Raw genomic sequence first — 15,203 nt, forward strand, 5'->3', positions numbered from 1 at the left:
TCCTTACCTTCCTTTTCTTTTTTTTTTAATATTTATTTATTTATTATGTATACAGTATTCTGTCTATGTGTATGAGTGCAGGCCAGAAGAGGGCACCAGACCCCGTTACAGATGGTTGTGAGCCACCATGTGGTTGCTGGGAATTGAACTCAGGACCTTTGGAAGAGCGGGCAATGCTCTTAACCTCTGAGCCATCTCTCCAGCTCCCCTTACCTTCCTTTTCTTTTTGAGACTGAGTCTCACGTATCCCAGGCTAGCCATAATCTCACTATGTAGCAAAGGGTAACCTTGAGCACCTAACCCTCCTGACTTGACCTTCCCAAAGCTGGAAACCAGAGAGGATGGCACTGGGATTCCAAATTGGGTAAGCACTCCACTGACTGAGCTACATTCCGACCAGATACCCCCTCCCTCTCCCTCTTCTTTTAAGTTTCATATATGTCTATAGTACATTCTGATTACCCTCACCCCACTCTCGTCCTCCCTACAAATACTTTCCCCACACTCACGTCTTTTTGCTTTGCTCTGTGATACACTGAGTATAAAGGAGGCCATCTGTGAGCTCATGGGTTGGGTGTACAGCAGAGCCTTGTGGGTACACAACTGAAGGCAATGTCTCTTACTTCTCCAGTCGAAAGTAGTCAACAATTCAGTAGGGAGAGGTGTGTCTCATATTTTTTGGAAGGTTTTAAATCTCATTTTGTTGTTACATTAATTTAATTATCTCTGGGGCAGCATATGCCATGGCACCTTTATGTTAGGACAGAGAGTGACTTGGAGTCAGCCCTCACCTTCCACTACACAGGTCCAGGGAGTCAAACTTGGGGCCAGCTCCTTCACCGCTGAGATGTCTTACTGGCACTCAGTTCCTTACTGTGTATCTGTTCCGCCCCACTTTCTTCCAATCTCTTCCTTGCCTCAGCCTTTTGCTGCCTGTCCCCTTCATCTCCTCTGACCCTTGGAGTGAAAGGCTCACTGTGGGCTGGGGTGTCCCTGGACCTGTGTTACAGCGCCAACCTGGGGCCACAGCAAGGGTGAGCTAAGGGGACCGTCTCCAGCAGAAGCGACACTCACGCAGTTCAGGGGTCCCAGCTGAGCCCACCTGCCTGGGCTGTGCCCCTCCAGCAGAAGTGACACTCACACAGTCCAGGGGTCCTGGCTGAGCCCTCCTGCTGGGCTGTGCCCACTCACCAGTGTCCAGAGCACATAGATGGTGAAGAGGGCAATGGTGAGGGCAATGAGCCCCACAGCCTCCAGCCGGCTATGAAGACGGAGGTGGTCCTGGGCCCCTCGAAGGCACAGCCAGCCTGAGATGGCGGCCAGCGGTGTGATGAACACGAAGCATACCATGTCACAGCACAGTGTCCGCTTCTCAGTGCGAGGCCCCGGGTCCTTCAGCCACTGCAGGGGAGCAGATGAGGGAGAGGTGTTATATATGGAAGGGGGGTACAGAAGGGACTGGATAGGGGCAGGCTGTAGGCCTGGATATTCATACGTTTTAAAGTAATAATAATACTTTAATATTATTATTATTAAATTAATAATTTAATAATATTGAGTCTGCTGAGTGCTCGCCTTCATTTTACTGATGGGCAAATAGAGGCAATAGGGGAGTTAATGCATTTAATGCAAATTCACATAACTAGAGCAGGCTGACTATTCTATTCTAAAAATCTACAATCCAAAAAGTTCTAAAATCTTTAACTTTCAAAATACCAGCATGATGGTGGGGGGGGGGGGGTTCCCACCATCCTTGTCAAAGGCTCACAACCCAACACCTGCAGTTCCAGATCCAGGGCATCCCACGCCCTCTACTGGCCTCTGTGGGCAGCTGCACACAAGTGAACACACTACACAGACATGCACACATATCTCTAAATAAAAAATAAAAACAAATCCTTTACTTATTTCTTTGTTTGCTTTTTGAGCCAGTGTAGTCCTAGCTGTCCTAGAACTCACAATGTAGACCAGGCTGGCCTCGAGCTCACAGAAGTACTCCTATCTCTGCCTACCCAGTGTTGAAATTAAAGGTGACCACCCCTATATCCAGCTTAAGAACAAATCTTTAAAATGCTATCATGATAGCACAAGTAGAACCTTCCACACCATGAAATATGTTTTATATATACATCACCACCAGCACCACCACCAGCACCACCACTACTATGGTGGGTTATTATTGTTTTCTGAGACAGGGTCTCATGCAACCCATATAAGCCTTGAACTTCTGAACCTCTTGTTTCCAAGTATTGAGAATGTCCCTATAATGTCCAGCTCAAAATTATTTAAAATACTATATCTGGCCCATAGATGCTCGTATATTTGCATATTTGGTACTCAACTGGTGAACTATTAGGGAATTATGAGGTCTGGCAAGTTGGAGATATGTCACTGGAGCAGGCTTTGAGGTTTCAAAAGACCACATTATTCCCAGTTAGTCACCTCTTTGTCTCTTACTTGAAGATAAAATGTAAGCTCTCAGATACTGAATGGTCTCTACCTGCCTGCTGTCACACTCCCTCCAAACTCTTCCTTCTATAAATTGCCTTGGTCATGGTATCTCATCACAGCAACAGAAAGAAAGGAAGACTGCCAGATGTGCTGGGGAGTGGTGGCCTGGTCTACACAGGCTGCCAGATGTGCTGGGGAGTGGTGGCCTGGTCTACACAGGCTGCCAGATGTGCTGGGGAGTGGTGGCCTGGTCTACACAGGCAGTTCCAGGACAGCCAGAACCACACAGAGAAACCAAAAAAAAAAAAAAATGCTACTTAAATATTTTACATTTGTACATACAGGTGTGTGTGTGTGTGCGCGCGCGCGCGCAAACAGACTTTTCTTTTACTCCAGTTGCCAGACCCGAATAATCACACAGAAACTATATTAATTACAGCACTGTTTGGCCAACAGCTCAAGCGTATTCCTAGTTAGCCCTTATATCTTAAATTAACCCATTCCTATTAATCTATGTATTGCCAAAAGGCTGTGCCTACAGGTAAGGTTTTCCTGGCGTCTTTTTCCTTCGGCAGCTACCTGGCATCTCCTTGACTTTGGCTACTCTCTCTATATATCTATTCCAGCCTGACTAAATTTTGCTAAGCCAATGGCTGAAACAGCTTTATTCATCAACTAATACAAGCAACCTACATACAGAATGACAGCCCACATCATATGTGTGTATCTATACGCATGTGTATGGGTGCCATGAAGGCCAGATGAGGGAGTCAGATCCTCTGGAGCTAGAGTTACAAGTGTTTTGTGAACAACCTGGTATGGGTGCTGGAAAGTGAACTTCAGTCTTCCAAAAGACCAACAAGTGATCTTTCTGCTGAGCCATCTCTCTCCAGAGGGAGATAGGAGAGAGAGAAAGAGAAAGAACTGACACAGTATATGTTGACTCACTGACACAATGGTTAGGGATTAGCTCAGTTGGGGAGTACTTGCCCAACGTGAGCAAGGCCCCGGGTTCCAACTCCAGCAATATAAGAAAACAATTAATTAAAGTTAAATTATTGTGTAAAACTTACTTTCAGGGTGAGAGTAATACATATATGAATGAAATATGGATTTCCTTTCAATTTGGACCCCAGAATACCTCATATTACTCATGAAAACACTCCAAAATCTGAACTCTCAAAACTAAAACCACTCTAATCCCAAGCTTTTTTTCTTTTTTTCCAAGACAGGGTCTCGTGTAAACTAGGTTGAACAAACTCAACGATGTATAGACAAGGCTGGTCTTGAACTTCTGATCCCCTTACTACCACCTCGCAGTGCAGGGATTTATAGGTGTGTGGCACCATGCGGGGATTTATGAAGGTCCAAGGCTTCATGTATGTTATGTCACCCACCAGATGAACCACAGATCCCAGGCTGGGTGATCCTTCTGTCTCTGACTCTTTGGCACATGCACCTGTGTGTGCCACCACAACCAGCCCAAGCATTCTGGATAAGGGCTGTCATCCTGTGGCCAGCAAAGCCAGCCAGGACTAGAACCTGGCTAGCGCCACTCAGGGAGCACAAGCGCCTTGGTCACTCTACCTTACAGCCTCCCAAGATGGCAGGCCAAGGGAAACGAGCGCGGCTCAGAACGAATGAACTCCAAGGAAAGTGCCAGTGAAGGACACGGAACAGGGAAAGTGGGAGGACCGCAGGATGGCTTGGTGGGTAAAGTATTTGCCACATGAAGCTGATGGCCTGTGTGTGGCCAGAACCCAAATAAAGGTAGAAGGGAACCAACTACCTGCAAGTCATCTTCCACATGAGTACTGTGTCACATGTGCGCATGCCCCCCCACACAGAGTAAAGTCATTTTTAAAAATGGGGCAGATGGCCAGAGAGCTAAAGGCCTTGCAGATGGACAGAGGGACAGAAGGGAGACAGACACAAGGAAGAGGAGCATCAGACACTTTTAAACTGGCATGTCAGGTTGAGTCAAGGGGAGGAGATGATGGATGAAGAAATTGGTCCCTCTCACTGTCTCATTGGTGGAGGGAGGCTTTTCGTGGTCTCCAAGTGACCTATAGTGGCCTTGACTAATCTGGGCAGTACTTCCTGGTCTCAGGACTAGACATTGCTTCAGTCCAGTGATATCTTCTCTGGGGTTCCCAGCCACTGTATGCCAGGGTGGCATCAGTGGAAACAGCAAGCACCTGGGGACATCCAATCACAACCCCAACTGTCATGCTCAGGCCAAAGTTCAAATATCTGTGTGATGCACCAAGCCAGGTGTCACTACGGCCATCTCTCTTGAAGGTACCCTTTCCCTCCCTAGTTTCTTTCCTTTTTTGTTGTTGTACACGTGTGCATATATTGGGGGGCAATGTGTCTGTGTGGGAGTGTTGCTGTGTGTGCATGTGTGTATGCACACAGATCATATGAAGGCTGATGTCAAGAATTATCCTCGGTCTGTCCTCCACCTTATTCGCTGAGGCAGGCTCTCTCAATCAAATGCAGAGCTCATGGATATAGTTTGTTTGGCCAGCCAGCTTGCTCTGGGGATCCCCTGTGTCTACCTCCTGAGGTTGTGATTACAGGCAGCTGCCACACCTACCTGACATTCACATGCCTTCTAGGGGGTCTCAAGTCTCGTTCCTCATGCTTACATGGCAAGCCTTGATATTTTTGCTCGAAAACGACCCATCTCAGATGTTTGTTCACACACCTCTAAGAACAGTGTCACACCACAGGTATCGTGTGGCCAGGGGTGGCTTCAAACCCCCATGCAGTCAAGGATGATCCTTGCCTCTACCTACCTCCCAAGTGTTGGGATTCTTATTGGACTCTAAATATTGAACTCAGGGCCTCATGTATGCTAAGTAAGCATTACACTAAGAGTTCTACTCCGGCCTCTTCTCTTAGCTTGACCTTCTACTGGCCTCAGGGTCTTCACACTTGCTGTGTTCTCTACAGGGACTGTATTCTCCCTAGAGGCTCTAAATTCCTATTTTAATCCCTCAAGTCTCAGCTTGAGGACTCACCTCCAGCCAAGGCCTCCCTTCAGTCTTTGTGTGTGTTTGTGTGTATGAGTCCAGGAATGCATGTTTGAGATGCGTTCTCCCTGACATTTTCTTCTTGTGTACACCAGGCTAGCCGGCCGTAAGTTCCCGGGGATTCTGTCTCCACCTCCCAACTTCCCCTAGGAACACTGGGATGACAGAAATGAGCTACTACACCTAGCTTTATGTGGGTTCTGGGGATTTGAACTCAGACCCGCGTGTTTGTATAGCAAGCACTTGCACACTTCCAGCTCCTACGACCACTCTTGACCCCCAAGTGTTGTGCTGCACACGCACCTCTCCTTCAACACTGCCTTCGGTGATGTGAAGTGTTGTGAAGTGTTAATGCTCAATTTGACAGAATCTGGAGTCCTGGGATGGGAGTCTCAAGGAAGGATTGTCCAGATCAGGGTGGCCTGTGGACCTGCCTGTCAGGGATACTCTTAGCTGTGCTAACTGAGGTGAGAAGACTCACTGTGGGTTCAGGTGGCACATCTCACAGGCTGGCCTGGTAAAAGGAGAGCCATGCACACTGGTGTTGCTATTTCCCACTTCCGGACTGTGATACCATGTCACCAGCTAACGTGTTTGAGATGGACGGTCCTACCACGAGGCTTCACTGCAGTGATGGCATGTGACCTGGAACTGGGAGTCGTAACGTCTTTTCTACTTAAGTTGTTTTTGTCAAGGTATTATACCACAGCAAACAGGACAGGAACTGAGACACTCTTTAACTGTTCCTATCAACTAGCCTATTTGGAGATCACAAGGACATTATCAACTGTGAGCTGGTGACTGGAACACTGGGCATACCAGAGGTGACAAAGAAATGCTTAGTAATCTGAGCTTGGTGGCAGATGCCTGTAACCCTAGCACCCAAAGGAGGCTTAGCCTTGGGTCAGCTGGGACTATAATAGGTAGGTAGGTAGGTAGGTAGGTAGACAGACAGACAGACAGACAGACAGATGATGGACAAAAGGCTAGTGAGACGGCTCAGCAGGTAGGTACTTGCCGAGTCTGACAAACTGAGTTCTATCCCAGGTTCCACATGGGGAAAAGAGATGACTAACTTGTGCATGTTGTCCCTGACCCACTGAACCACACACATGTAATTAAATTTTGTTTGCTTGCTTGGTTTTTCGAGACTGGGTTTCTCTGTAGTTTTAGATCTGTCCTGGAACTAGCTCTTGTAGACCAGGCTGGCCTTGAACTCACTCACAGAGATCCGGCTGCCTCTGCCTCCCAGCCCAGCATGTAATTAATTTTTAAAGTATTTTTAAGGGGCTGGAGAGATAGTTCAGTGGTTAAAAGCACTGACTCCCCTTCCAGAGGACCTGGGTTTGATTCCCAGCACCCACATGGCAGCTCACAACTTCTGTAACTCCAGTTCCAGAGAACCCAACACCCATGGCAAAACATCAGTGCACAAAAAATGTATTAAAAAAATTTTAATAAAGTAAACTGGGAGGTGGTGACGCACACCTTTAATTGCAGCACTTGGGAGGCAGAGGCAGGTGGATCTCTGGGAGTTTGAGGCCAGTGTGGTCAACAGAGTGAGTTCCAAGACAGTCAAGGATACACAGAAAGACCTGTCTCAAAAAACACAACAACAAAAGAAAGAAGGAAAAGGGAAAAGAAAGGAAAAGAATGGTATGGTGGCACACACCTTTAATACCAGCCCTTGGGAAGCAGAGGCAGGTAGATCTCTGTGAGATCAGCCTGGTCTTCATAGAGAGCTCTAGGGTCAGTTCTACGGCTACTTAGAGAGACCTGGCCTCAAAAACTGTAGGGTGGCTGAAGCAAGAAGGTAACAGTTCAAGGCCAGCCTGGTCAACACAGCAAGTTCCAGGCTAACTAGGGCTACAGAAAGTAACCTTGTCTTAAAATAAATAAATAAAAGAAAACAAATAAAAAAATTCTGGGTGTGGTAGCTCACCTGTTAATCCCTGGATGTGGAAGGTAGAAGCAGGAGGATCAAGAGTGTAAGGCTAGCCGGGCGGTGGTGGCGCACACCTTTAATCCCAGAACTCGGGAGGCAGAGGCAGGAGGATCTCTGTGAGTTTGAGGCCAGCCTGGTCTACAAGAGCTAGTTCCAGGACAGGAACCAAAAGCTAAGGAGAAACCCTGTCTCAAAAAATAAAAAAAAAAAAAAAGAGTGTAAGGCTAGTCTGTTGTATAGCAAGCTGTAGGCCAGCCTGGGCTACATTAGACTCTCTCAAAAAAATAAAAAGAACTAGCAATGGTTGCCCTAGGGTTCATACCTTGTCATACTGCCAGTCAATAGGCTGAAGCAGAAGGATTGCCTGAGTTCCCGGCCTCCCTGAGCTAAAATGACACTCTAGTTCAAAGAAGCAAAAAACAGCCCTGCATAGTGGTACATGCTTATAATTCCAACACTCAGGAAACAGAGACAGGATAGTAGCAAATTCGAGTTGTATTAAAAGGGGGAGTGGCTCTGACTGGAACTGGGGTGTGGTTCAGCTGGAAGAGGGCAAGCCTAGCATACGTGGAGCCCTGGGTTCCACTGCTGACACTGCCTGCCTGTAACTTCAGCACTGGGCCGTAGAGGCTGGATGGCCACAAGTTGGAAAGTCGTCTTCAGCTAAAAGCTACTTTGAGGACAGCCTAGGACACCTGAGATCCTGCTTCAAAAACAAAGCAAAACAATCAGAGACAGACAGACAGACAGACAGACAGACAGACAGACAGCACCGCAGGTAGAGGTTTGCAGACCTGCAACCTCTGGTCATTCAGGTTCCCACATGTCAGCAGATCCCTCCCAGCATTAGCAGGGACATAACAGCTTTCCCAGCTGACCTGAGCAACTGCTAACTCTGTCCCCAAAATGCCCTTCCTCCCTCTGGATGGCCAGCCTCCCCCAAGCAATGTACCTCTGTGAGAGGGCGGGGTCGCTTTTCAACTGCAAACTCCGTGTGGCACAGCTCGCAGTAGCTGGTATTGGAGGAAGACAGCCATTTCTCCAGGCAGCTCTTGTGCACAGCTCCTAGTGTGCCGGTGCAGCCACACGGGGACAGCAAGTTCTCCCCATTCGCTCCCTCGTGGCAAATTCGGCAGAAGGGACAGTCACTGGAGGGATACAGAGATAGGACTTGTCAACGATGGGTGATAGGCTTCTCACATAACCGGCATCACTACTTGCTAGGTTACAAGCTTGCTGTGGCCCCCAGGCTGCTACTTGGCAAACTTCTACTCATCCTTCAGCGCCCCAGCTCTAGGTGTCCTCTCCTCGGGTGTGTTTGCAAACTTCCATTGGTAGGCGCGTGTGTTCCCTCCCCAGAGCTACTGTGGGCCCCTTTTAGCCTACAGTGAGCATCCTGTCCACCTGCTTGCCTAATGCTCTCTTCTTTAGATGAAAAACTATCATGATATTCCTATGTAACTATCACTCTTGGTAGTCCTTCTGATTGTTTATATTGTCAACGACATGGTGTAGAATATCATGGAGACATCGAGGAAGACCTGTCCCAAACAAGGATGATCCCTACCATGGAAGGACGCAGGGACACAAGACGGCTCAGTGGATAAAGGTGCTCGCTGATAAATCTGGTGACCCGAGCTCAGTCCCTGGGACCCACATGGTGGAAGAAGAGAATTGCCTCCTGCAAGTTGTTCCCTGACCTCCACACATGTCATAGGATGCACATGGACGGGGATGTGCACACACCCACACATACACACTATAATTTTTAAAAGAAAAAGCAAATTGAATATAAGCATTCATCTCTTTGATTCCTAAGCTCCTCCCTATGGGTGCAATGTGATCTCAGATGCTTGTGCCTCACCACTGTGATTTCCCAGCCATGATGGACAAACCTTTCCTTCCCTAAGTTGTTCTTGTTGCAACAACAAGACAGATAACTAAGACAACCCTTTACAGCTCATACATGATCACATACATACACTAATACGCATCACATACATACAATAACACACATCACAAATCACACACATGCTAACACACACAATTACACACACATACAGCAATACCCTCCATGACACACATACTTAACACACATCACATGCACACACTAATACAAACATGATGACACACATATACACTAGCACATATTACACACATTTGCTAGCACACACAAACACTAACACACATCACACAATTATGCACATATATACTAGCAGACATCATACACACATTACACTCACAAACACTAACACATCACACAAAAATACAATTACACATATACAGCAACACACTTGACACACATACACTAACACACATCACATAATTACAGACACATACTAGCACACATCACACACATAAACACTAACATACATACACATGATTACACACACATACTCTAACACATTATCACACACAGAAGTACACACAATACACTAATACATATCACACACAAATACAACTACACACATATATACTTGATGATACACATACACTAACACACATCACACACACATATACAAATGCACACCACACACATTTTTTTTAAAAGACATTATCAAAGTCTCTTGGCTCTAGCTATATCTAAAGGTCACACTGACTGAGAAACCTATGCATATAAGAAATCACTCCTTTGTTTTTCTGTGCATGGCTAAGGTAGACACGGAGTAGAATGGGCAAAGAGGCATAGAAACCATCCATAATAGCCACTAGGGGGAGTCTCTAATCACAGTCCAGTCTCTGGGGAAGTTGAGTTCTTCCTGGGGCAGCTCCGGAAGGCAGGAAATGGCTTTAGTGGACCCAAGGGCTATCCAATACATGAGTCATTGTTTTCTAAACATTTTTGCCCAGAAAGCATATTGTCGGGAACACACCACACCACACACACACACACACACACACACACAGAGAGAGAGAGAGAGAGAGAGAGAGAGAGAGAGAGAGAGAGAGAGAGAGAGAGAGAGAGAGAGAGAAAGGGAAAAGACCCTTTCCTCCAGCCTTCCGGTTGTTGGTGAAAGGCAGGCTACAGCCGAGGGCTGGGCTGTGGCTCAGTTGTAGAGTGCTTGCTTAGTGGTCAGGACATCCTGGCTCCCATCTCTACCACCAGAAAGGCATAAACCAGGCATGTCTGTAAATCTAGCACTTTGGAGATAGAGACAAGAGGATCAGGAGTTCAAGGCTGGAAATCAGCCTGGGCTACATGAGAAACTGTCTCAAAACAAAGAGGAATGCCAAACAGCCCAGTTCCCAAGAGTCAGGGCTCACATCTTTCCTTTCAACCCAGTCTCTAACTAACATGCTGTTTCTTTTGCACAAGGCCACTGGCGAGACTGAAGAGACGCTCAGTGGGTAAAGAGTTTGCCATGCAAACATGAGAACTGGAATTCACTCAAACACCAGCTGGGTGTGGTGGCCTATATGCAATCCCAGCACCTAGAAGAGGGAGATGGAGTTCCCAGAACATGCTAGGCACCTACTCTAGCAGAATCATCCAGCCCTGGGTTGAAGTCAGAAACCCTGCCTCAATGGCATGTGTGCATGCACTGGGTGCCTGTGTGTTGAAAAGAGATCAAGAGAGACTCCTGATGTCTGCCTCTCACCTCCATAAACACACAAGTACACATAGACACACAATTGCACGTGTGTACCCACACTCAAGCAAACTCTCTCTTACTCAAACACACACACACACACATTCCCAGCGCCTTTCTAATTACACACTCTGATTCATACACACACACTCACACAAACATAAAAGTTCACAGGAAAGAGCTCCCCTTTCTGGAAACCTACTCGGGGAAAGGAAGCCACGTCAGCTCAGTTCCTTCTGGGAAGCCCTGGAAACTCTGGAACAGCAATTCTGATAAAGGCAGAGAGGACACACGCTACGGTTTACTGAGCACTCCTCATGTATAAGGCACTTCTTGTTTATCTTATATGAATGTGTATATATGTATATATATGTATGAATGTATGTGTCATGGACACCTGGGTAGAGGTCCGAGGACAACCTCCTACCACCTTGTTTGAGGCAGAGTCAGTGTTCCTATGTGTCAGGGTTGCTCCGAGCTTCTGGGGTTTCACCTGCCTCCACCCTTACCTCTCTGTAGGAGTCATTAGAGATGTGCAGGCCTGAGTATCACACCTGCATCTCTACATGGGCTCTGGGGATTTGAACACAAGTCCTTATGTTTGCATAGCAGGCCTTTACCCATCGAATCATCTTTCCAAGCCTGTTTTTATTCATTGTAAGATATGGTTTCCAGGGCTACACAGAGAAACCCTGTCTTGAAAACCAAAAACCAAAACCAACAAACAAAAAGACATGTTTAAATTATGTAGCCCTGACTGTTCTGGAAATCATCATGCAGAGCATAGAGATCTGCCTGCCTCTGACTCTCCAGTGTTGGGATGAAAGACATGCATCGCCACAACTGACTTCAGCCTTTGTTTGTTCTTAGACAAGGTCTCATGTAGCCCTTGTTGGCCTCTAACTTGCTCCCATAGCTAAGGATAACCTTGAATTTCTGGTCCTCCCCTGTCTACCTCTGCAGTCTTGGTATGCCAGGCGTGTGTCACCATGCCTAACTTTGTTTTCATATTTATTTGTTTTTATTTATTTAGAGACAGAGTCTCACTATGGAACCCTGGCTAGCCTGGAACTTCTTCAAGCTAGCCTTGAACTCACAAAAACCCGCCTGTCTCCGCCTCCCCAGTCTGTGTGCCACCATGCTCAGTTGTTCTGCTTTTGAGACAGGGTCTCACTGGCACTCAGGCTGGACCTGAGCCCACCTCAAACTGCTGCTCCTCTCCCCTTGGCTCCCCTTGACTCCAGAACCATGGCCACAGGCTGTATTCTGAGTGCAACGCTGGGTTTCAGTCATCTCATTCTCACAGCGAGCCTCAGGGGACTGCTCACCCTGCTTCCACTTTACAGATGCTGAAAAGTTCGAGCACACTGCGAATGTGGTGCACATTTGTGGTCCACATACTAGAGGGCAGAGTTAGGAAGGCCAGGAACTCAAGGCCAGCCATAAATGACAAGCTTGGGATCAGAATGGGTTACATGAAACCCTGTCTCAAGGGGGGGAAAAAAAGGAAGGAAAGAGGGGAAGGGAAAGAGAAAAGGGAAGAGAAGAAAGGGAGAAGGAACAAAGGCCTGGAGGAGCTTTAACCATTGTGTGTGTGTGTGTGTGTGTATGTGTGTGTGAGAGAGAGAGAGACAGACAGACAGACAGACAGACAGACAGACAGACACATGTGCCTGTGCACACGCATGTGCAGGTCAGAGCACCATGTCAGGTGTCTTCCTCTGCAGAGTCTTTCCTCTAAACTCGAAGTGTGCATTTTCAGCTAAGCTGGTACACTAGTCAACAAGATATCAGTACCTGCCTGTCTCTCCCACCCAACTTGGGTGACCGGTTCCTTTTTCTACCTTTATATGTGTTCCAGGGGTTGAACTCAGGTAGCCAGGCACACAGGGCCATCATCTGCCAGCACAGTATTCTCAGCTTATGATCCTTTCAGTTACACTGGCTCCATAGAACATACCTTCATTCTGAACAGAGGCAGCACAACCTACATTCTGAGGACTGTAACACCATATTCTCAGAATAATCTGACCAGAAGGGTTTGGCTGTTTTAGAGATCTGGTCATTCAGGGAGAGGAAGGTATCTGCGGGGAGTTTCAGTCCAGGCACTGTTCTCCACACTCCTCGCTCCCTGCATGGCTTCTCCAACGCCCAAAGTCACTGGTGTTGTAGAGCCCTATACTCTGGGCATGACAACTTTCACCATCTTCATCAAGCAGCTGGAACTATTTGCAAACAACCTTCAAGACCCAGCCTGTTGACTGTTGGTCTTCCCTCCTATAAGGACAGGGTGGGAGAGTCCCTGGACCCTCCCCTGATACCCCAGGCACCACCTCCTGCACCTCTCGCAGCTAACTATAGCCCATCAACTTCACAGTTACACATGATCTTGTGGTCTAAGAGGTGTTAGACTATACAGCGCAGAAGAGGTTCATCATCCACGCTGGGCAAGATTTTCTGTTGATGCAGCTATTGGGGGTACCCACGCTCCTGCATGTAACCGCCCACTCAGCTTTCTAAGTAACCCCAGTAAACTCACTGGTTCTCACAGCTAGACTTTGGGGGATTGGACTTTTACTTTGACATCGGTGCCCTGTCTCGGGATATCGAGGGAGGAAGAAAGCATTTGTTTAAAAGTTCATGAAACAACCTTCAACATTTGATCTTCAGATTTTCCAGTCACTGGAATTCTAGTGCTGAAGAGAGAATCCATGGCTTTGCTCGCAATCAGCAAGTACTCAATCACTGAGACACATCCCCAGCCCAAATTTGTTCATTTATTAGTAATTTTGAGAAAAGATACTGCTATGTAGACTATGATGGTCTTGCTTGAACTCTAACCCTCCTACCTCAGCATTCAAGTACTAAAGTTTATAACATGCTTGTGTAAGGTAGTGGACGGTTGCTGGTGAGCAAGGATGTGTGTGCACATGCCTGAGGAGTCCTCGGCTGCCACTCTTCAGGGGCCATCCACCGTGCTTATCAGACAGGGTCTCCCGCTGGCCTGGGGATGTCTACCTTGTTTTTTAAATTGCATTTTATCCATTTATTTTGTGTGTGTGTGTGGACAGGTGGGGATGTGTGTGCCATGCACACATCTGGAGGTCAGAGGATGACTTTCAGGAGTTGATTCTCTCCTTCCTTCATGGAGATCTAAAGCAGGCTTTTACCCACTGAGCCCTCTCACTGGCTGCGATCTCATTTTGTAAGCCAAGGTCTCTCAGTGGCTAGACTAGCTGGCCAGCAAGTCCCATTGATCCACCTTTCTCTGTGTCTCCAGTTCTGATTATAAATATGTGTCTCCACACTCATGTTTTATGTGAACATGTGTGTGTCCCTGTTGTGGAATATTTAACTGTGTAAAGATGTATTTCATTTGTTTATGCTGCGGAATATGGAATATTATTTTAACTGTGTAAAGGCGTGTTACATTTGCTTTGCAGCATTTGTTTATGTAAAGATGTGTTACATTTGTTTCACTTTGCTTGGCTAAGTCACCTGATGGGTCTAATAAAAAGCTGAACGGCCAATAGCTAGGCAGGAGATGGATAGGCAAAGCTGCTGCGCAGAGACAATAAACAGAAGAAATCTAGGCAAAGGAGAAGAAGGAGGAAAACATGAGGGGAAAAAAGAGGAACACACCTGGGTCCATAAGCCAGGCAGCTACCAGACAGCCAGACACAGAAGCAGGGAGAGTAAGATATATAGAAGGAAAGAAAGGTAACAAGCCCCAATGTAAAACGTAGATGAAGAGAAACAGGTTGAGTCATAAAAGCTAGTGGGACAAGCATAAGATAAGGTTGAGCATACATAACTAATAAGAAGTTTCCATGTCATGATTGGGAAGCTGGTTGGTGGCCCAAAAGAAAAACCCTGTTCCTGTGTGTGTGTGTGTGTGTGTGTGTGTGTGTGTGTGTGTGTGCGTGCGTGTGTGTGTGTGTGTGTGTGTGTGTGTGTGAAGGCCAGACGTTCTTCAGGGGATGGCCACCTGTCTTTTAAAGTATCATCTCTAGCTGGCCTAGCACTCACCAATTAAGGTAAGCTGGCTGAGAGAGCTCCAGAGATCGGCTTGTCCTATCTGGGATTACAATACAGGCTACCATGCCCAGCTTTTAACATTCATTCCAGGGATGAACCTCAGATCTTCAAGCTTGCATAGCAAACATTTTATCAACTGGC

General features: G+C 46.9%; 1 protein-coding gene across 3 annotated transcripts in view; it reads right to left on the reverse strand.

Moving 5' to 3' along the window:
• Marchf2 (membrane associated ring-CH-type finger 2) overlaps positions 1 to 15,203 on the reverse strand; it is a 42,154-nt gene that overhangs the window by 17,613 nt on the left and 9,338 nt on the right. For all 3 annotated transcript variants that reach the window (XM_050131269.1, XM_050131270.1, XM_050131268.1), the window contains exons 3-4: positions 8,387 to 8,582; positions 1,192 to 1,401 (exon numbers count right to left, since the gene is read on the reverse strand). In XM_050131269.1, the coding sequence (XP_049987226.1) occupies positions 1,192 to 1,401; positions 8,387 to 8,582 (406 nt within the window). The remainder of the gene's footprint in view (positions 1 to 1,191; positions 1,402 to 8,386; positions 8,583 to 15,203) is intronic.

The sequence above is a fragment of the Alexandromys fortis genome, unplaced genomic scaffold (genome assembly GCF_014885135.2).
Source record: "Alexandromys fortis isolate MF-2015 unplaced genomic scaffold, M_Fortis_MF-2015_v1.1 scaffold_364, whole genome shotgun sequence".
Taxonomy (NCBI): Eukaryota; Metazoa; Chordata; class Mammalia; order Rodentia; family Cricetidae; genus Alexandromys; species Alexandromys fortis.